The following is a 23,334-nucleotide window of genomic DNA, read 5'->3' as shown; positions in this document are numbered from 1 at the left end:
TGTAGGATGGTACTGTTGTTACTTAGCATAAAGTGGGTGTTGTATTAGCACAGACCGGGATTAAAATAGATTTTAAAAACATTTTTATTGCAGACATTTTCAAAGTAGATAAAAATCAGAAAAAAGTATACTAAATCTACAGGTACCCATCACCTTGTTTCATTAAAGATCAACATATGGCCAGTGTTGTTTTTGTGTCCCTGCATTGGCTTATCTTAAAGCATATCCCTCAAATTACAGAGAAGAGATCAGTATATAAACTATTTCTCATTACATATCTCCCTGTGTTTTTTTATGAATTATAAGTCATTCTAATAATTGTCCAATTTGGAAGCTACTTTGAGCCATTCTGAGTTGCTCCAACAGTAAACATTTGTAGTGATGAGTCGTTGTGCTGATAGAAAACAGGGCAAATCAAAGTGAGTCTGCATTGGGGAGCTTAGTGTTGGCACCTTTACTTTTCCTCTCTCAGAGGTCCCTTTTGGGGGCACTGCCTGATTTCATTCAGCAGCTCCTTCAATGCCTTACCTTCCAGAGCTCCCAGGCTGTAGTGCTGCTGAACGTTTTTCTTTTATCACTGAAAAATCCTGGTCTCTTGATCACTTACCTCTTCCTAATCCAAACTGACATCTTCCAAAATCTATTTCTGACAGTAGAGCCACAAAGTGTTAATATATCTTCTGGAAGATGACTTGAGACATGTCAGTTGATGTGGTCCATGGTCAGATAAATTTGGCAATTTCTGGGCAGAGTGAATTCAATGAATTTCTTTTTTGAAGGACTTCTCACATCATTTTGGGGGCAATTGCAAATTAGCTGGGCTCTCCATGGGTCCTCCGGGCTCTGTAACACCTTCCGATAGGGTGCTAGCCCTCCGATGGCCCTGCCATGGAATTCCCTGCAGCTTCTGCACCCTTTGACCCTACATCATCCAATACTTTACCATTGTTTAATTGTTATGTGTAATTTCAGTTGCTATTGAGTTTGTAAGGTTCTCAAGAAAAAAGACTATCTTTTAGTGTTGTACACTTAATAATATTTTTGCATAAAAAGAACTCATGATGAGTATTTTCTAATTCCAGTGCCATATCTGCTATACCACATTGTCCCTTATTTTTATCTTTTATATTCCCATTAGAAGATATACACTTAAGTGAAATCAAAACCTTGAGATAGATCAGGGGTTGACAGACAATGCATGTGAATTAAACTGGATCCGCCACTTGCTTTTGTAAATTTTTTTGGAGTACAGCTGTGTTCATCTGTTTACGTATTATGTATGTTTTCGGCAGCAGAAATGAATAAGACAGAGAGCCCATGGCCCACAAAGACTAAATATTTACTATCTGACATTTTATAGGAAAAGTTAACCAACCCCTGATATCAGAAGCAATATTTGATGATATCAGTAAACTATATTTTATCATATAGTACTTTGTTATGAGCTGATTCCTAGGTGTTACAAACATTCGTAATTTTTTAAGATGATTTTAAAACTTTAGTTTTTGGTGGGAAACACAATAACGAATTGACAGTTTTCCACCATTATGCCTCTTTTGGATTAGACAAAAGTTTTGTAGCGTTTTTACCAGTATAAAATCTCAAATGACAGAAACATGCACAGGGAAGTAGCGTAAAACAGTAATAACTAGGATAACTTAGAGAAAGGTATAGTTACTTTCTTCATCTTATGGACATGACTCTTTTATCAAGGAGAATCACTTCTTGGAAATGAGTGCAGAAAACGCTGATGGTTAGTGTTAAATGATTCAAAACTTCTGAAAGAAGCCTGTAGTCCTTTTTGTTAGAACTTGATTTAAAGACTTGATTTGAAGACCCAGGACCAAAATACACATTTCAATTTTGTGGTAGTATACTTCTAGGTAGGATATATTGGCTGAGTTGCAGTGATTGTATAAATTATAATGGCATGTCTAGAAATAGCAAAATTGTGAAGCTTTATTTTAATTATGCTGCAAACTTACTGTGTGGCTCTAGTTAAGTGACTTAGTCCGTCTTGCCTTTCCCCAGAATCAGAGATCTTGGGTGATTGACTCATTGCTACTTGCTGTTTACCCATAGTCGAAGATACCCTCTCCAGCTCCAACTGTACCCTAACCACAGAGCATCTGGTTGTGAGATCCATGCCTATACCCTTATGATGTACAGATGTTCACATATTTTTTGTATGGGTTCAGAGGCAGGCACAAAAAAGGAAAGGCCCGTATTATGAAAATAGTGCTTGAATGCATATGCAAGTTTGTTTGGTTTTGGATAAATTCACCACACTGATGTTTTGAGTGCTCGCCATGTGTCCTTCACTGCTAAGTGCTGGGAACACAACAGTATATAAGGTAGGATCTGTGCCCACACAGCACACAGTCTCGTGTGAGAGAAATGGCCTGATAAACAGTTACAAAGTGGAACATGTCTGCTCCAGATAGAAGAAAGAGGTATAAAATCTTTTCAGCTAACGAGAACAAAGATAACTTTTTTTGTTTGTTTTTTGTTTGTTTTTTTGTTTGTTTTGTTTTTTTGAGTCGGAGTCTCTCTTTGTCACCCAGGCTGGAGTGCAGTGGTGTGATCTCGGCTCACCACAACCTCCACCTCCCGGGTTCACGTGATTCTCCTGCCTCACCCTCCTGAGTAGCTGGGATTACAGGCACCTGCCACCATGCCTGGCTAATTTTTATATTTTTAGTAGAGATAGGGTTTCACCATGTTGGCCAGGCTGGTCTTGAACTCCTGACCTCAAGTGATCTGCCTGCCTTGGCCTCCCACAGTGCTGGGATTATAGGCGTGAGCCACCACGCCCAGCTCAGAGAACATTCTTAGCATTTTCAAGGACCTGGAACTTGTTTCATGCAGTTTCATGCCGGGTTTGACAGAAGTTAGAAGACATGAAGCCAGAGGGGAAGCAGGCCAGATTGAAGGGCCTTGTGAACTTTACTGAGGGAGTTTGGCCTTTATCCTGATTGGGAGGTCGCTGAAGATGTCAAGCAGAAGAGTGTATTGATCCTCCTTTGCTTTTAAGAAGGATCATAGCTGAGGAAAGTGCACACACCTTTGCTCGTATATTCAGAGTTAAATGAGATGAATTCAAGATTTTAGATATTTTCAAGAATGAAAACTGAGAATTCACTAGTACAATTAGTTACTGTATGTAATGGACTTTATTTTTCAAAATAAAATTAGAATTAATGCAAAAATTATATAGTATGGAAAGAAGAGAAAAATGCAATAAATCTATAATGCCATAGCCTAAGAGAATGTATTTGAATTACAACACTATTGAATAATTGTAACATTGTAATGTAAGCGCTTGGATATCTCACTGCCTTAATAATAGCTGTGGAATTAATACTTCTCTGATACATTTACAGGAACGACAGAAACAGCTTGAGAGTCTTGGAATATCTCTTCAGTCTTCGGGAATCAAAGTTGGGGATGATAAATGCTTCCTGGTGAATCTGAATGCTGACCCAGCTCTGAATGAGCTTCTGGTCTACTACTTAAAGGTGAAGTAATGTGCTTTGCTACTAGATTCTTGTCACAAAATAGGATAATATTTCACAGTACTTTAGTAAACTTGGGGAACCATGCTTACTCAAAAAACAGCAAGAAGTTATGGAACCATCTTGGGTTTCTGGGCTCAGTTTTCTTTTTTAGTCCTTGATGCCATTCAACCTGACAATATAAAAAAATTATACTCTGATATTATTTCCAACAAGTTAAATAGCCTTCCTACCATTATTTAGTATGATTTGTATCAAGGAATTAAGTAGATAACTTTAAAAATGGATGACTTTGAAGACTAAATGATTCATTTAGTAAGTATACTAAAGCTTTTATGGTTTACGTGAAGTACATTTTTCTGTGAGCAGTGTGTTAGCTCACAAGAAAAAAATGTATAAATAAAGTTCTTAGGACCGGTTGGTATGAAATTTGTGTTTCCAATAACTCTTAGGAAAAATTACAAATTTGGGTTATCAGTCTGTTAAAAAAAAGAGAGTATAGGTTCCTTAGAGACTGAGTGAGTCAGAGCATGGAACAGAAAAGATGTATCCACTGAAATCTGTAAATCATGGAATATATCAGTAAAATAAGAGACATCTTCAGAATAAGCCTGAACCCTGAGATGCCACACAGATTCGAGGAGCGTCCAGAATGGGCTGTGTCAAGCCCAGAGCACAAATTACTTATTGTATATGATGGACTGCACGACTCTAACACAGGATTGGTAACAGTTTTTTTCCCCTCACATGTGTGGGTTTAATTAATGTGACCAGGAAAGTAAAGCTAACAAGCTGACTACCTGGAAAACAGCTCTAAGAGAACTGCGTGATTTCATTTCAGAAGAGCTTGGAAAGATCCGGGGGCAGTGAATCTGTGTCATTTTGAGAAGGCCGTTGTTAATAAATGTCTTATACGGTGTGTTGTTGTGCTGTGAGTTAGGCTGTGTCTTTGATGCATACCTTCATGTGTGCATGTTTCAGGTGTTGTGGTTCAGTGGCAGCAAAGCTGGGGTAGGAGGGAGTGACCTGTCTCTCTAGTCTACGGCCAAGCCCTTTGCCCCCTCTAGACTAATTCCTTTGTAAATGGAGGGAAGCATCTCTGGCTACTTTGCCAGGTTCCTGTGAGGGTTGGAGATACAGAAGCACTTTGTAAACAGAAGCACTACACAAAAGAAAAGATTCCACATTCCACTTTTTTGTTTGATACTCCTATGGTTTCTTATACACATATTTTCCTTGCCTATTAAAAAATGATGTATTATTGGCCGGGTGTGGTGGCTCACACCTGTAATCCCAGCACTTTGGGAGGCTGAGGTGGGCAGATCACTTGAGGTCAGGAGTTCAAGACCAGCCTGGCCACCATGATGAAACTCTGTCTCTACTAAAAATATAAAAATTAGCCAGTGGTGGTGGTACGTACCTGTAGTCCCAGCTACTTGGGAGGCTGAGGCAGGCGAATCTCTTGAACTCAACAGGTGGAGGTTGCAGTGAGCTGAGATCATGCCACTGCACCCCAGCCTGGGCAACAGAGCAAGACTCCATCTCAAAAAAAAAAAAAAAGTATTATCCATTACTTTGCTTCTGAACAGTGCTGGTAGCATTCTGAGTTAGGATGTCAGCTGGGGATAGCCACATGACGGTGACCAGAAAAGTAAAGCTAATGAGCTGACTACGTGGGAAGAGATGCAATGTTAGAATAGGACCTAAATATTCTGTTCTTTTTTCAGAACTAGAAATTCTTTTTCTTTCCATTGTAATGTAGTTCAAATCGGAACACACAAACACACATCAAGAAAAATCTCTGATTCATATCTGCTCCTTGACTAAAAACTTAAAGAAGCTATTTAAAGATGTTTGGAGAGTTGTCAAATGGTTCTGATGTGTGGAGGTGTTTGGGTTCTGTTTCAGACTCTGTGGCCAGCCCTTTTGGGCCAAGTCTGAGGCAGTGTTGATTTCTTGACTGCCCAAGCTGACCCCACAACAAGCATATCTTCAAGACAAGGCACATTCAAAAGGATGAACAGTTTTTGCTTCAGTAAAAGAATAGTTTTTGCTTCAGTAAAGTGATACCAACTGTTTTTGTTTAAGTAAAAACAGTTTTTGCTTCAGTAAAGTGATACTATAATGTGGGATGGCGGAATTTGGAGGCTGAGCATTTTTTATTACTATGCCTTCAAATTCAAAAGTCGATTTAGATGCTGGGCAGATGACTTCACGTCTCTGCATGACTTCAGTCACTCCATGTGTAAGTGAAGGCATTGGATTAAAACGTCTCTAAAGTTCTTTCTAGTTCCAATTGTACAGTTCTCTTACTCTTCTAGAATATAACACCCCCTCTATTTATCCTGAAATACTTTATAATAGCATACTTTAGAGTCATGATACCCATCTACCAATAAAGAGACTGAGATGCTATCCCTGAGTAACTTTATCTTACTTTGATTACCTGGGCACACAAAGGGAAATGATTGTGCGTTTATTTTTATATTTTTTTAATGCCTACATATGCCAGGCCTTTGTTAAGTGCTTGGAATACAAGATGGACAGTAAACCCACAGTCAGTCAGTGTCATGGAAGGAGTTAAAATAGGGCAGGATGACAGTGGCTTTTTCCAGTTGGGAGCTCAGGAAACACCTCTCTGAGGATGTGACTTTAAAAACTGAGATAGAAATGATAAGAAATGACCCATATCAGGATCGGGGAAGAACATTTCAGACAGAGGAAACAGCTAGTAAAAGGCAATAGGTTGGAAATAGGCTCAGTGTGCTCAAAGAACAGATGGGAGGCCGATGTGGCTGGCACATGCTCTGTGAGGGGAAGATGGTGAGAGTGAGGGTCAGAGATAGGCAAGGACAGGTTGTTGAATGCTTCGTAAGCCTGGGTAAAAATTTGGGCTTTATTGGAAATTCAAAGAGAAGCCACTAGAAGGTTTTATTCTTACTTTTTTTTTTTTTCTTTTTTTTTTTGAGGCAGGCTCACTCTGTCACCCAGGTGAGTGCAGTGGTGCAATTATGGCTTATTGCAGCCTCAATCTCCTGGGCTCAAGTGATCTTCCTGCCTCATTTTTATTTTTATTTTTTTTGAGATGGAGTCTTGCTCTGTCGCCCAGGCTGAAGTACAGTGGCGCGATCTCAGCTCACTGCAACCTCCACCTCCCAGGTTCAAGCCACTCTCCTGCCTCAACTTCCCGAGTAGCTGCAGTTATAGGCATGCGCCACCACGCCTGGCTAATTTTTTTGTATTCTTAGTAGAGACGGGGTTTCACCATGTTGGCCAGGCTGATTTTGAACTCCTGACCTCAAGTGATGCACCCACCCCGGCCTCCCAAAGTGCTGGTATCACAGGTATGAGCCACTGCGCCTGGCCACAATTTTTTTTTTTTTTAAAGTAGAGACAAGGTCTCACTGTGTTGCCCAGGCTGGTCTTGATCTCCTGGGTTCAAGCGATTCTCCTGCCTTGGCTTCCCAAACTGCTGGGATTACAGGTGTAAGCTACCATGCCCACTCTTAGAAGGTTTTAAATAGGGGATGATGTGACCAGCTATTGTGGCAGGAGTGGAAGGGAGTGGCATGCAATGGAGACACAGTAGGAAGCTCCTGCATCCACAGGCAAGGAGATCCTGGAGAGTGAATCTAGGATGTGGTCGTGGAGGTGGGGAAAACAAGCTGATTCTTGATAGACCTTGGAGGAAAAATCTGTAAGATTCTCCCTGATTGACATGGGGTGGGTATGGGCTTGTAAGAGAAAGAGGACTCAAGAATCATATTTAAGCTTTTCATTTGACTGACTGGTAGTGGTAGTGGCATCCATTATTATTGGAGAAGGAAATAGACTTCTGTTGGGTTGGGGTAGATGGGAACAAGAGTTTAGCTTTGGCCTTTGTTCCCTTTCATACATCTTCAGACATCCAAGTTGTGTCAAGTAGGCTGAGTAGGCAGAAAATAATAGTGGCTGAGGCTGGGCACGGTGGCTCACACATGTAATCCCAGTGCTTTGGGAGGCCGAGGTGGAAGGATTGCTTGAGCTCAGGAGTTTGAGATCAACCTGAGCAACATAGTGAGACCCTGTCTCTACAAAAAATTAAAAAAAAATTAGTTGGTCAAGGTGGTACCTGCCCGATCTCAGCTTCTCAGAGGCTGAGACAGGAAGATTGCTTGAGCCCAAGAGGGTGAAGCTTAGTGAGCATGGATAGTGTCTCTGCACTCCAGCCTGGGTGACAGAACAAGACCCTGTCTCGAAAAAAAAAAAAGTGACTAAGACTGCAATAGTGGTTGTGGAGGTGGGGAAAAAAAATGAAACTAAAGTATGTAGCTCTAGGGTGGTGACAGAGATGTAGTTTATTTATAGATGGCATTTAAAGCCATGGGAGTGGGTGAGTTAGTCTAGGTCAGGGCCAGCCGACTATTTTTCACGGGCCAAATCTAGCTCCCTTCCTGTTTTTGTTTCAACCATGCCTGCCTCCATTTGCTTTTTAAAAATCTTGTAGGCCAGGCCCGGTGACTCGCGCCTGTAATCCCAGCACTTCGGGAGGCTGAGGTGGGTGGATCACGTGAGGTCAGGAGTTTGAGACCAGCCTGGCCAACGTGGTGAAACCCTGTCTCTACTAAAAATACAAAAAAATGAGCTGAGCATGGCGGTGCATGCCTGTAATCCCAGCTACTTGGGAGGCTGAGGCAGGAGAATCGCTTGAACCTGGGAGGCGGAGGTTGTGGTGACCCGAGATTGCACCGCTGCACTCCAGCCTGGGGGATAGAGCAAGACTCTGTCTCAAAAGTAAAATAAAAATAAAAAAAATTTTAGCAAAGGTAATAGAACAATATAAGAGGGCTCAGTGTAAATGATTTCTATTGTGTACATGTAAGAATACAGTCTTAATCAGTGAATTTGATTTTTTTCTTAGGAACATACATTGATAGGGTCAGCAGATTCCCAAGATATCCAACTGTGTGGCATGGGAATTCTTCCTGAACACTGTATTATAGACATCACATCAGAAGGCCAGGTTATGCTGACTCCTCAGAAGAACACCAGGTAACGTACTTGAATTAGTGTTCATATCATGAGAGTTTTTCAGAGGAAGAAAGTACTCTACTGGCGACAGTGGCCTTTGTTGCTATTAAGTTGACCACATTAAGCTATCCAGTTGGTTGGGCGGGCCCCTTACATGTAGCTTTAATGCCTGTCACACCCATTCCTTCCTCTGTATGCCCACTGCCATGGTCTTACGTATTTAGGTCCTCATCAAGTCTTGATCAGAGCCCCTGCTAACACCCTGAGTTGCCTCCTGGTTCACTCACCACAGCCCTAGAAGGCTTTCCTCTGTTTGTGATAGAAAATCCCTTATAGCCCCCTGGTTTATCTCCTCCTCCTCTGCACCTGCCAGTCCTTTGGCCTGCTAACTCCTGTTTGGTCTGCAGGGTTAAGGGCTGCCATGATCTCCTGCGGGGAGGTCCCTGTTTGGTCTGACTGCAGTGCCCTTAGGAGGTATTGGGCCATCCCCCTGTTGTGGCAGTGCTTCTTAGTGTCTGCCTGTGGGCTCTGAATCCTTATTACCCCATTAGACCGTGAGCTGCTTGAGGACAAGGGCCTTGTTTTGATTCTCCATTCCTGGTGCAGAATATGAGACTAGTACACTGGAACTTAATACACGATCGAGGAATGAAGGGGCTGCACATTTTATGAATGACACGTTTGTCACTTTGTTTCCATCTGCTATGGAGCTGTTATCCCCTGTTAGGGAGTTGGAAGTATAACAGTCTATAACTGTTACAGACAGTGATTAACTGAATTATGTTGACCTTTCAAATGCTGATTTGTTTCATTTTATGATATCAAAAAATCACTAATATCACTGATTTTATCCATAAAGTCTTCAAGTATTGAGACGCTACCAAGCTCTGGGGAAAGATCAAGTGAGAAAACAGCAGAAGAAGATGGTGTGGCCCTCACAGCTGTGCTGTGCTCTTCTCTAGTGAGGCCATAAATAATCACACAGAACCCCAGCCTCAGGCAAGGGTTCTCCAAGACCAGGATGCAATAAGACAGAGCAGGCCACGTCATCGTTTCGTTTAAGCACAGACGAAAACATGGTCACTGTGCCACCCGAAGAATACCCTTCTCTGAACCAGTATGAGTGACTGCTACTTCTTCACCAATTACAGTGTTACTCTGTTCTAGCCTCAACCCATGGATGAGATTTTGTGAAATACCCATTCATAGGATTACTCCCACTTTCTGACAGTGCCCAGCATATGTGGAACCCCTACCTCCTTAAATTCTCTCTGAAGTCAAACACCCAGAGCCCAAATCTTATAATAGCTTCTTTCTCACACTGGCTCCCTGCCTCCCCTCTCCCTTTCCCCTCTACCCTCTTCTCTGCCCCACTTCCTCCCTCCCCTTCCCTTCTCCCCATCCCTTCCTTTATTCTGTCACCCAGGCTGGAGTGCAGTGGTGCAATCATAGCTCACTGCAGCCTCCAACTCCTGAGCTCAAATGATCCTCCCAACGCGTCCTCCTGAGTAGCTGGGACTACAGGTGTGTGTCACCACACCCAGCTAATCTTTCAAAAACTTAGTTTTGTAGATACAGGATCTTGATATGTTGCCCAGACTGGTCTTGAATTTCTGGGCTCAAATGATCCTTTCTCCTTGACCTCACAAAGTGCTGGATTATAGGCATAAACCACTGTGCCTGGCCAAGATCCAGTTACTTTTAGTGTGTAAAAACCTGCATCATGAAGATAGGAAATAAAATTTTGCATGTATGCATACACATAAATCACGAATATGTATCGCTGGGTAAATGCTCCATAGCTTTAGAGAGTTTAAAGAAACTAAGATACTCTAGGTTGGGGTGATTGGCATCTCTTACAGAGGAAGTAGAAACCCAGCTGGGCTTGGATTACAGAGTAAGATTAGGAGGTTGAGAGGAATGGGAACCTTTCTTTGGGTCGTAGGACTTATAGGAGCCTGGATCTGGAGGAAGAGTTGATCATGTGTAGTGTACAGAAAATAAGGCTTTTTTTTTTTTTTTTTTTTTTTTTTTTTGCAGGAGTTAAGAGGCCTTCCTTGTGGGAGGAAGAGTCTTTAATGTAAAGTTAAAAAAATTATGCTTGATATCCTGTGTCTTAATAAATGAGCCCTTCAGCAGGAGAGGGGCATGATGACACTGGTGTCTCATGAATATCAGTGTTACCATGCTATGCATACTCTATTTCCCGTCCTTCCAAATTCTTCCCTTAATGGTATTCTACCCACCACTTCTGTCGAATGCAATTTTCATGATAAGCAGCACAGTGGAACTGGTAAATCTTCCTTATATTGATAGGATGTGATCATTTTTCCTTGCTATTGGAAGTTACAGAAGACTTTAATATAGGTCTCATTTCTCATTACTGATATCAGGAGACGTTTCTAGAGTCTGTTTGTATGGTTCTTTTCATTCACGTAGATTGGACATATTTGTTTTTGTTGTATATTGCTACCATATTTTCATTATTGGCTGTAATGGTTCCGTTTACTCCTTAATATACTGTGTAACAAATTTAGAACTTTTAAAAATGGAGGTTATTTATTGATCTCTAATCCTTCATACCATAAGCATCTGAAGTAACTAAATAGCACTTGGAACTTTGAAAAATGGGGGATAATAATCTATTATACAGGCATACATTGGAGACTTTACAGGTTTGGACTTCCACAATGAAGCAAATATCATAGTAAAGCAGGTCACACGTATTTTTGATTTCCCAGTGCATATAAAAGTTAGGTTTATACTATAGTCTACTAATTGTACAATAGCATTATATCTTAATATACATTCCTTAATTAAAAAATACTTTGCAGTGAGGTGCGGTGGCTCACTTCTGTAATCCCAGCACTTTGAGAGGCTGAGGTGGGCGGATCATTTGAGGTCAGGAGTTCATGACTAGCCTGGCCAACATGGCAAGACCTTGTCTCTACTAGCCAATAATCCCAGCTACTCGAGAGGTTGAGGCAGGAGAGTAGCCTGAACCTGGGAAGCAGAGGTTTCAGTGAACCGAGATTGCACCACTACACCCCAGCCTGGGCGACAGAGAGCAAGACTGTGTCTTAAAAAAAATTTTTTTTTTAAATTAAAAACTTTGTTGCCAAAAAATCACCGGAGCCTTCAGCAGGGGGCAGCCTTTTTGCTGCAGGAAGGTCTTGCCTCCATGTTGGTGGCCGCTCACTGATCAAGGTGGTAGTTTTGCTGAAGGTTGGGATGGCTGTGGCAATTTCTTAAAATATGACAACAGTGAAGTTTGCCACATTGATTGACTTTTCCTTTCAAGAACAATTTCTCTGTAGCATGCGTTCCTGTTTGGTAGCATTTTACCCATGGTAGAACTCCTTTTCTTTTTTTTTTTTTTTTTTTTTTGAGACGGAGTCTCGCTCTGTCGCCCAGGCTGGAGTGCAGTGGCGCGATCTGGGCTCACTGCAAGCTCCGCCTCCCGGGTTCACACCATTTTCCTGCCTCAGCCTCCCCAGTAGCTGGGGCTACAGGCGCCCGCCACCTCGCCTGGCTAGTTTTTTGTATTTTTTTTAGTAGAGACGGTGTTTCAGCGTGTTAGCCAGGATGGTCTCGATCTCCTGACCTTGTGATATGCCTGTCTCGGCCTCCCAAAGTGCTGGGATTACAGGCTTGAGCCACCGCGCCCGGCCAGAACTCCTTTTCATAATTGGAATCAGTCTTCTTCAGCCCTGACACTGCTTTATCAACTAAGTTTCTGGAATATTCTAAACCCTCTGTTGTCTTTTCAGCAGTGTTCACAGCATCTTCACCAGGAGTAGATTCCATCTCAAGAAACCACTTTCTTTGCTTATTCATGATAATGGACTTACCCACTAAGGTTTTATCTTGAGGTCACAGCAGTTCAGCCACGTCTTCGGGCTCCACTTCTTATTCTGGCTCTCTTGCTATTTCCACCACATCTGCAGTTACTTCCTCCCCCAAAGTCTTGAACCCCCTGGGGGAAGGCATCCATGAGGGTTGGACTCCTTCCAAATTCCTGTTAATGTTGATATTTTTACTTCCTCCCCTGAATCACAAATGTTCTTAACGGCATCTTAGAATGGTGAATCCTTTCCAGAAGGTTTTTAACTTACTTTGCTAAGATCCATTAGAGGAATCACTGTCTATAGCAGCTATAGCCTTATGAAATGTATTTTTTAAATGAAAAGACTTGAAAGTGAAAATTCTTGATCCATGGGCTGCAGAGTGGATGTCATGTTACCAGACATGAAAATGTTCATATCCTTGTACATCTCCATCAGAGCTCTTGGGTGATCAAGTACCTTATCAATGAGTAGTAATATTTTGAAAGGAATCTTCTGAGCATTAGGTCTCAACAGTGGGCTTAAAATATTCAGTACACTGTGGTGTAAACAGACATATTGTCATCTGGGTTTTGTTCCATTTACAGAGCACAGGCAGAGCTGTTTTAGCATAATTCTTAAGGGCCCTAGGATTTTCAGAATGGTTAATAAGCATTGGCATCAACTTAGTCACCAGCTACATTAGCCCCTAAGAGAGTCAGCCTGCCATTGAAGCTTTGAAGCCAGGCATTGACTTCTCTTCTCTAGCTAAGAAAGTTCTAGATGGCATCTTCTTCCAATAGAAGTCTGTTTAATCTACATCAAAAATCTCATCAGCGATCTTGCTGCAGCTTCTACATTAGCACTTGCTGCTTCATCTTGTACTCTTATGTTATGGAGGTGGCTTCTTTCCTTAAACCTCACAAACCGACTTCTGCTAGCTTCCAACTTTTCTTCGGTTGCTTCTTCACTTTTCTCAGTTCATAGAATTAAAGAGAGTTAGGACGTGCTCTGGATTAGGGTTTGGTTGAGGGAATATTGTGGCTGGGCTGATCTTCTCTCCAGACCACTGAACTTTCTCCATATCAGCAGGAAAACTGTTCTGCCTTATCATTCATGTAGTCACTGGAGAAGCACCTTTAATTTCCTTCAAGAGCTTTTCATGTGCACTCACAGCTTGGCCAGCTGTTGGTACAAGAGGCCTGACTTTCATCCTGTCTTGTTTTTTGATGTGATTCCTCAGTAAGCTTAATTATTTCCACCTTTTGAGAGATGTGTGACTCTTTCCTTCACTTAAACAGTTAGAGGTTATTGTAGTTATTAATTAGCCTAATTTCAATATGGCTGTGTCTAGGAATAAAGAGACCCGAGCAGAGGGAGAGAGTCCAAACCCACACTGCTTTTATTAAATTTACCATCTTACATGGGTGCAGTTCACGATGTTCCAAAACAGTTGGGTGAGGTCAAAGGTCCCTGATCACAGGCCTCCATGACAGATGTGAAGTGAGCACATGCTGTTTGAAAAGAATCTCCCATAGCCTTGCTTAACACAGGATAGCTACAGACCTTCAATTTGTAAAAAATGTGATATCTGCAAAACACAATGAAGCAAAGCACAGTAAAATGAGATGTGCCTGTGCTTTGTACCATCAACATTTTAGGTGAATCAGCAAAGGAGTGAATGTAAATATTAAAATTCACCAAGAACAGGTTGTATTTGGGGGAATTATTGTTTTCCCTAGTAACTATATCTCTATGTTATTGGGAATTTAAAGCAGAAGACATGATACTGCACTCATCATTCACGTTTGATCTCTTCTCCTTACAGAACATTTGTAAATGGGTCATCTGTCTCCAGTCCAATACAGTTACACCATGGGGACAGGATATTATGGGGAAACAACCATTTCTTCAGGTATGATGTCGTTCATGTCCCTTAAGGAGATTTTTGAAGATTGTGCTCTGAAATAGGTTTACTTTTTAATATGTATTTTCTATCTCTAAAACAATTATGTTATTGTGTGTGTACATATATATTTGCTCTATGTATATTATATATATATGTGTGTGTGTTCATTCACTGTATATGGTCTGAACCCTAGAGACATATAAACAATACACTGTGGAAAAATACTGAGTTTATCTACACAGTTTTTCCCTTTTATTTCCCACTGGAAGGTGATTCCTTTGCTGTGTGCTGTAAGAATTTATTAATGTTTTCCTGACATGTTTATCTTTTTAATTTTTTTTTTATGGAAACATGGTTGTGGTTTTAGTTTCCTTATCTATAAAATAAGGTTGGTATTTCTTTTAGGAATTCTTTTCAGCTCTAAGTCATGGCCAATTTTACTGTAATGGGTTAGACAGATCATTTATTTCCCTGACAGAACCAGAAATCTAAAGGAACATGGTTGTTAGTGTTGGCTAAGCCTCTCAAAAACAGTCATGGCTAAAGTCTGGTCACTGTCTTGGCGTCTCTCTATGGCCTGAAGTTGGCCATGCTGCACTGCCATCAAAGCAGCATTCAGGTACAGGAAGAAAAAGGAGAACCGTAAGCTGTGCTAGCCCTGACTCTCCTGTTCATCCGAAAAAACAGAGTAGTCTTCCCAGAGTCCCCAGCAATCTTCTCCTTCTGTCTCCTTTGCTAGAAATTGCTTCTTAGTTGCAAAGGGGGCTGCAAAAGACTGTGTCTCACCTGGGGCTGTACATGCGGTTTCCCAAACAAAATTGACGTTGCGTTGACAAGGCAGGCAGGCTGGAGATTGTAAAAAGTGAACATCCTGGTCTCTTGTTATTGTCACTGGTCATCGTGCTCCAGATGTCAGACTGACTTTTCTGTAGCTAATAGAGATCATTTGCCGTGGGCCAGTGATATTTTGGTTACTGAGAAAAGGGTAGATGGGCACAAAGAGCATGGAGCATTTTTTTCCTTCCTAAATTAAATGATGTGTAAACTGCTTTGCTTTGTGTTCAAAACCCTGATCATTTGGATTAAGCTGATCTTTCCAGCTTTAGCTCTAGTGTGCTGTACAAATTTTGAATATCCCATTGTTTTACTCATTTCTCCAGGGAATATGAATGTTTCCATTTTCACATCTTTTCCCACGCTTTCCCTCTAGCCTGCTTTCTCCGTATCTGTGAGGACTCAGTTCAAATGATTTCCTCCTGTTGCACTTTCCTTTATCACCTTGCTCTGAAATCGTCCTCAGCTTTCCTTTAACTCCGAGCTTGTCACGGGTGTGTGGCCTAGTGTCACACTTTCTGTTGTAAGTTTTTGCTGGCACATGAGTGTCTTATTTCTACGACTAGATTATCAACTTCCTGAGTACAGTAATTGCCTTGTACTTACATGGTATCTACTTGGCTTCTAGCAGATGCCATTACTTAATGAATGACATAAATAAGTACCTGTCTTAACTTCAGAAAATAATACTCTTTTTTCCCCCCAAGACTCAATTTGCCTAAAAAGAAAAAGAAAGCAGAACGAGAGAATGAGGACCAGGATCCCTCCATGAAGAATGAGAACAGTTCTGAGCAGCTGGATGTAGACGGAGACTCCTCCAGCGAGGTGTCCAGTGAAATTAACTTTAATTACGAATATGCACAGATGGAGGTCACCATGAAGGCCCTGGGCAGCAATGGTGAGCAAGTCAGGCGTGCTCTTAAGCATTGATTCCAGTTGGTAGACTGTCGCCTACAGTCCCACCTACTCGGTAGGCTGAGGTGGGAAGATCACTTGAGTCCAGGAGTTCCAGGCTGCAGTGAGCTGAGGTTGTGCCCATGAACAACCACTGCTCTTCAGCCTGGGCAATGTAGCAAGACCTTCTCTCTTGAAAAAAAAAAAGGATGATAGAGTGTTAAAAGTGTTTATGATTGAGGCCTTTTTAAATGTTAAAAAGGAAAATCTTTATGTTGCTATTTTCTGTATTTTGTGTCTTTGGCTTTAATTTATGTCAAAATGTTCTGCCTTAATATACAGTCAGATCACTTTGTTCTCATGGGTAGAATCTCTCTGGTTTATTTTATTTTAACTTTTTGAGACAGAGTCTCACTCTGTCGCCCAGGCTAGAGTGCAGTGGCACGATCTCAGCTCCCTGCAATCTCCACCTCCTGGGCTCAAGTGATTCTATTCTCCTGCGTCAGCCTCCTGAGTAGCTGGGATGACAGGCTTGCACACCACCATGCCTGGCTAACTTGTATTTTCAATAGAGACAAGATTTCGCCATGTTGACCAGGCTGGTCTCAAACTGATGACCTCAGGTGATCCGCCTGCCTCGGCCTCCCAAAATTACAGATACGAGCCAGCGCATCCAGCCAAATCTCTCTGCTTTAGAAACTTGCCTGCCACTGGCTTATGATTGTATTTCTGGAGGATTCGTCATGTCTTAGATTATGTGTAGAACATATAATAGACCTGCCTTTTCTGGAGGGAAGATGGTTGAGGATATGTCTGAGAATAGATAACAACCTGAGTGATCGAAAGTCAGGAAAGCTAAGTTTATGCCAAATTGTCTTTAAAGTATTAGTTATGTAGTATAGTTAAGATAACAAACAACATCACCATATAGAACCACATTTGAAGTTTGTTATGTTGTAACTCTTGATCATTTATCTTTTTTAAAAATGTGTTTAGATCCAATGCAGTCCATATTAAACAGCCTAGAACAACAGCATGAAGAAGAAAAACGATCCGCACTGGAGCGCCAGAGGCTTATGTATGAGCACGAATTGGAGCAGCTCCGGAGAAGGCTGTCTCCTGAGAAGCAGAACTGCCGGAGCATGGACAGGTTTTCTTTCCACTCGCCCAGCGCTCAGCAGCGCTTGAGACAGTGGGCTGAGGAGAGGTAGGCGGCACAGAGAGGCTTGTTACACGTATAGCTCAGCCTCGCCACCTCTAACGCATCTAGGGAAAGTGTCAAATGGAAACATTGAGATGGTGCTTACAAAAGAATTATCTTAAAAGATAAGTGTTACAGCCAAGAACCACTTTGCATTTTTTTTTAAAAAGGGGAATTGCCTATTTATATTGCATTATTTAAAACTGTTGATGTTAGGTGCTGCTCCATTTTCAGTTAGTATGGCTTTTGGATTTGGATATACAAGTACACTTTATCATTGTACTATGTTTCAGGTTCTGAAGCTTAGGTAGATGATTTTTAGAAAAACAGAGTTGATTATCTGGACTGATTAGCTCAGGTAGTTAAAGCATGGTGCTGATGAGGTGCAGATTGCAAGTGTCATCTCTGTGTGGGATAATCAGCGTTGTATTGAAATGCCTCATCCCATGGTTGCAGACTTTACTTCACTAACCTCATATTATTTAAAGTTTGGTCTGCAGGCAGGCAGCTTCCCTTTCACCTGGAGATTGATAGAAATGTAGAATTTCAGGCCTCCACCTCAGACCTGCTGAGAAAATCTTGAGTTGATGAAGATCCCCTGGTGATCTGCATACACGGGCACTGCCCTTATCTATAGCCGGCCTGCTGTGTGGCTGTGTGCCAGTGCTTATCGTGTAGTTCAGGTTCAAGTGTGTGCATGGGTCAGTGTCAGCAACACAGTCCCTGCGTGCAGACCACCGTGGAAAAGCTCACCACTGTATGATTTTCTGACTAGCTGCTTTGTGTTAATCTCTTCCCTACCTCTGCCCCTTCTTTATTTTTTTAAGAGAAGCAACGTTGAATAACAGCCTGATGAGGCTGAGGGAACAAATTGTTAAGGCCAATCTATTGGTGAGAGAAGCTAATTACATTGCTGAGGAGCTGGATAAAAGAACAGAATACAAAGTTACCCTACAGATTCCAGCCTCCAGCCTGGATGCCAACAGGAAGGTGAGGTTGCCATTCCTTGGAAAAAACAAAGATCTCATTGGATAAGATTGCCTGATGTTTCCTGGTGTTATTTAAGCTTCAGATCCCTATCTGTGCCTGCCCCAAGTCAGATCCTTTGTCCTCCTTGCTTTTGGGTAGAATTGACTTCCTTTCCGTTCTCTGCCTTTGAGTGTGTGTATATTTTATCTGCTAGGGGAATATACTCTCCATCTCACCTGGCCCTGACAGTTCATTTCACTCAACTTTCTTACTTCAAGTCTGTTTAAATTCTTTCTTAGAAGTCTTCTCTGATTCATCTTCCCCAAGTGTCTTTTTTTCCCTTCCTTATGCTACCACTCTACACCCCCTTCCCCACAAGTTAGGTGTTCATTTTGCTTATGCTATTTTCTACTTCGAATAGCTTACGCTGTAAAACTGTTCATTAGTTGTGTCATGGTGTCATGTATATATTCAGGATCACACTTTTTTTGGTATAACAAGTTTAATAAAATGTAGGGGGAAGTCCCATCACAGTCTTCTATCTTTGCCATTCAGCTGGGGTTTTTTTTCCTTCTTTTTTTTTTTTGAGGTTCTTTTCTAGCTCTTGATCACGTTCATACATAATTTCTGATGGATTAGGTAGAATTTTCTATTCAGATGAATTTTTTGTAGGTCCGTGTGTTCTGTTTATCCTACAGTAGTCAACACAGAAAAGCTTTAATCGATCCATCTTGGATACTCTATTTTTGTTTGTTTGTTTGAGATGGAGTCTTGCTCTGTCCCCCAGGCTGGAATGCAGTGGTGTGATCCTGGGTCACTGCAACCTCTGCCTCCTGGGTTCAAGTGATTCTCCTGCCTCAGCCTCCTGAGTATCTGGGATTACAGGTGTGTGCCGCCACACCGGACTAATTTTTGTATTTTTAGTAGAGATGGGATCTTGCTATGTTGGCCAGCCTGGTCTCAAACTCCTGACCTCAAGTGATCCACCTGCCTTGGTCTCCAAAAGTGCTGGGATTACAGGTGGATATTCTAATTTGATAGCAAGGATTGCATCTTTCTTTCCCTATGACGTCACAGCATTGAGGTCAGCATTTTGTACAGGGTTAGATATTTGGCAAATATGATTCTTAGTATTTTGAGAAAGGTATTGTAAATACGATGTAATCATTACAGATCATTGTTTTTGTATACTCTGTGAGTATTTTGAAAAATTTTACTTAATTAGAACTTACTAGTATTTGTAGGGCAAAGTCTGGGTACAGTAGAACTCACCAAAAACCGAAGAGGAAGGCCAGTCACAAGGAGAAGGCTCAAGGCCTAGTTTCTTCTTGAAGGCTGAGAAGTACAAGATCCTCTTTCATTTTATAGTGTACGAGTTGAAAAAGCAGAAATCTGAAAAATGTTTCCCCATTAAGCATGACTGCAGGCCTTTTCTCTGTAACCTATTTTGGGCTTTGTTGAAAGATGTGGCTCTGCTTTGGGGTAGCCATGTCAACACCCAGAAGTAACTCATGTCACCTGACATCTCTCCTTAGTTAGGCTGTCTGTAGTCTTTAATGCAGCAGACTATTTTTTGGTATTTGAAAACTTGTTTAATGTCCCGTCCATTCTATGAACACTCTCTCCTCTGGTGAATTTTTTTCTTATTTCCAATTTTGCAAGAGGGCTAAGTTATGGTAGTTGCACCGTATTGCCCATTGCTATTTAGTCCCAGGTCCAGCATTCTCCCCCAGGAAAGCCACTACCTACAAAGGTCACAGATGGGATTTTTGTATTTATTCACTGGCTGACTAAATATAAGGTAGGAGGGCCTTTAATTTTGACTATAAGATGGCTGGGCGTGGTGGCTCATGCCTGTAATCCCAGCACTTTGGGAGGACAAGGTGGGCGGATCACCTGAGGTCAGGAGTTAGAGACCAGCCTGGCCAATACGATGAAACCCCATCTCTACTAAAAATAAGAAAAATCAGCCAGGCATGGTGGCAGGCAGCTGTAATCCCAGCTGCTCGGGAGGCTGAGGCAGAGAATCGCTTGAACCCAGGTGGAGGTTGCAGTGAGCCGAGATTGGGCCATGCAGCCCAGCCTGCGCGACAGAAAGAGACACTGTCTCAATTAAAAAAAAACAAAAAACAAAAAACAACAAAACCACATTTTGACCGTAAGAATTCTCAAATGTTTGTTTTATTATTTAAATTTTTTTTCTTAGAAAATGATTGTAGGCAAGATGTTAATGAAACATCAGTATGTTCCCTTAAGTTTCTCCCAGTATTTCAAAGTTCCCTTAAAGTTTTAAGTGGAACAATTGAAAAATTAAGCCAGTAAACCTAGATTGATTAGGTAACCAGTAGATACGTATCCCTTGGGGAAATGTATAAGGGCCCTTTTTTTTTTTTTAACTTTGTGGTTTGTAAAAGTTCTAAATTTTTTTCTACATTAAAAACACATTGCTCAAGTTCTTCTGCTCTGAAAAAATCCACATTGCTCTTATAAGCTGGAAAAACTTCAGAGCGTACTTCTTTTTTGGAGGGGGGTGATATTTGCATCACAGAACACTACTATTTTATTTTATTATTATTATTATTTTTGAGATGGAGTCTCACTCTGTTGCCCAGGCTGGAGTACAATGGCGCGATCTCAGCTCACTGCAACCTCCTCCTCTTGGATTCAAGCGATTCTCCTACCTCAGCCTCTGGAGTAGCTGGGATTACAGTCACCCACCCCCATGCCTGGCTCATTTTTGTGTTTTTAGTAGAGATGGGGTTTCACCATGTTGGCCGGGCTGGTCTCAAACTCCTGACCTTGTGATCTGCCCGCCTTGGCTTCCCATAGTGCTGGGACCACACCCAGCCAAAGGTTACTATTTTGAAGTGAACAACTCAGTGGCATTTGGCACAGTAACAGTGTGGTATGAGCACTGCCTCCATCTAGTTCTGTAGGATCTTAATAAGAAACCCAAACTGCATATTTGGAAACTGGTATCATTTATTGTTTCCACATGGGACTTTTCAGTTTACTCTTTTAAGTGTTTCATGTTTTATACCCCATGAAGATGCCATCCATTACAATAAAACAAAATAATTCACCCTCTGAGAGGTAAAGGGATGTTTCTTCCCCATACACCGCAGCAAACTTTCCCTCTCTCCCCATTGATGCATTGTGGTCATATGGTGGCCTGAATAAAACACTTTCATTTCAACTTGCTGTTAAATGTGGTCTTTTGGGTTTTAAACTTAAAATCATTTCCAACTACAGTCAAAATTTAAATGTGGTGGCTCATGCCTATAATCCCTTTGCTTTGGGAGGCTGAGGCAGGAGGATCACTTGAGGCCAGGAATTCCAGACCAGCCTTGGCCATATAGCAAGACCCTGTCTCTGTGCAAAACAAACAAAATTAGCTGGATTTATTGGCATGCACCAGTGGTCCTAACTACTTGGGAGGCTGAGGCAGGAGTATCGCTGGAGGCCAGGAGTTCGAGGCTGCAGTGAGCTATGATGTGCCACTGCACTCCAGCCTGGGTGACAGAGTGAGATGCTATCTCTTTACACACACACACACACACACACACACACACACACACACACACATATGTATATATTTATTTTTGAGAGCCTCACTCTCATCTAGGCTGGAGTGCAGTGGCGAGACTTCAGCTCATTGCAGCCTCTGCCTCCTGGGTTCAAGCTATTCTTGTGCCTCAGCCTCCCAAGTAGCTGGCATTAGAGGCACATGTCACCACACCTGGCTAATTTTGGTATTTTTAGTAGAGAGGGGTTTCACCATGTTGGCCAGGCTGGTCTTGAACTCCTGACCTCAAGTTATCCACTTGCCTTGGCCTCCCAAAGTGCTGGGATTATAGGCGTGAACCACCAGGCCTAGCAACGCCCCCAAAATTTTTTTTAATGTAAGTTTATACTTAAACTCAAGTTTATAAATACATTTTGATTGTACTTGGGTATGAAGGTATTACGTTATAAGCTTGTAAGACTTTTGGGAAACTTTGTAATCCACAGATTAAAGGGTGATTGCCATTTAAGTTTTGGTGTAATGACATTTGACTGATGGGGGTGGAATTTTCAGCTTTGACTTCCCCTGCTGCCTGTGTGTTTCTCACGGTCATTCTTACTCTCTCTGCAGCGAGGCTCTCTTCTTAGTGAGCCTGCAATCCAGGTGAGAAGAAAAGGAAAAGGGAAGCAGATTTGGTCTTTGGAAAAACTGGACAATAGGCTGTTGGATATGAGAGACCTTTATCAGGAGTGGAAAGAGTGTGAAGAAGATAACCCAGTAAGTTATTTAAGAGAAAATCACTTAATTGGTAATTATGGAAGGAGCCAAGCTGGAATGAGCCTACTCATTTCGGGGGAAAATTGTTCTTTTTCCAAAATTATAATCCTATTTCTGGAGTAAGGTTTATTTTAATCCCCTAAGTTGTTTAGCAGATTAACAATTTTAATAATCTCTCTTTCTGGTATCTTCTTTTCTTCTCATTTCTGTCTTTTAGATTTCTAGCAGAATTCTCCACTTTCCATTCTGACTTCTGTTGGTGTGCGGGTGTCTGTCTCCTGTGCTCTCTGGGAAACTCTTTAGGACAGAGGCCAGGCCTCATTATTTGTCTCTCCTCCCATTGCTCAACCTGTTTAACCTTGCAGATAATAAACCTACAGTATATGTTTTGTAAGTTGAACATCAGTGGTATCTTAATATTTACAAGGAACATTTTTGAAGAAGTTTTGATCATAACATAGATGCCGTAGATCTATACGTTGGTACTCTGTCCTCAACTTGCAGGTTTTCTTACTTAGATCAGCTATGTACTCATATGTATTTAAAATAGAAATGCATATTACATATGTCTGAATATATTTTCATTACTGTTAGGCCTGTTTCCGCATAGAGTTGTTTACTTCCTTTGCCTTTTGTTTTGTAAAAATGATTTTTCCAGATTGTCATCAATAAAAATATTTCTTAGGTGACGTTTTTGCTTAAAACATGTTTGTCTCTTTGGTACCCCTCTCCTATTTCAACTTAGAAATAAAGCAATGATAATAAATACAAAACAGCCACTCCCCTAAGGGCTCTCCTTTTTTTTTTTTTAATTTTAATTTCTGTGTTAGTGTAACCATTTTTTTCCCATAATTCATCCTCAATGTATTTTCAGATTAGAGAAGGACATGCTCCTT

The 23,334-nt window shown here is 41.4% G+C and overlaps 1 protein-coding gene across 3 annotated transcripts in view; it reads left to right on the top strand.

Annotated features, from left to right (window-relative positions):
- The window catches only part of KIF13B (kinesin family member 13B), a 204,346-nt gene that overhangs the window by 100,840 nt on the left and 80,172 nt on the right, over window positions 1-23,334 (top strand). For all 3 annotated transcript variants that reach the window (XM_033229868.1, XM_033229860.1, XM_033229876.1), the window contains exons 13-19: window positions 3,384-3,518; window positions 8,416-8,546; window positions 14,178-14,264; window positions 15,800-15,990; window positions 16,983-17,193; window positions 18,015-18,177; window positions 22,292-22,438. In XM_033229868.1, coding sequence (XP_033085759.1) covers window positions 3,384-3,518; window positions 8,416-8,546; window positions 14,178-14,264; window positions 15,800-15,990; window positions 16,983-17,193; window positions 18,015-18,177; window positions 22,292-22,438 — 1,065 coding nt within the window. The remainder of the gene's footprint in view (window positions 1-3,383; window positions 3,519-8,415; window positions 8,547-14,177; window positions 14,265-15,799; window positions 15,991-16,982; window positions 17,194-18,014; window positions 18,178-22,291; window positions 22,439-23,334) is intronic.

This window comes from Trachypithecus francoisi, unplaced genomic scaffold, assembly GCF_009764315.1.
Source record: "Trachypithecus francoisi isolate TF-2019V2 unplaced genomic scaffold, Tfra_2.0 Contig01440, whole genome shotgun sequence".
Lineage (NCBI taxonomy): Eukaryota > Metazoa > Chordata > Mammalia > Primates > Cercopithecidae > Trachypithecus > Trachypithecus francoisi.
Note: the sequence above shows the minus strand (reverse complement) of the source record. Positions and strands in the feature narration are given on the sequence as shown.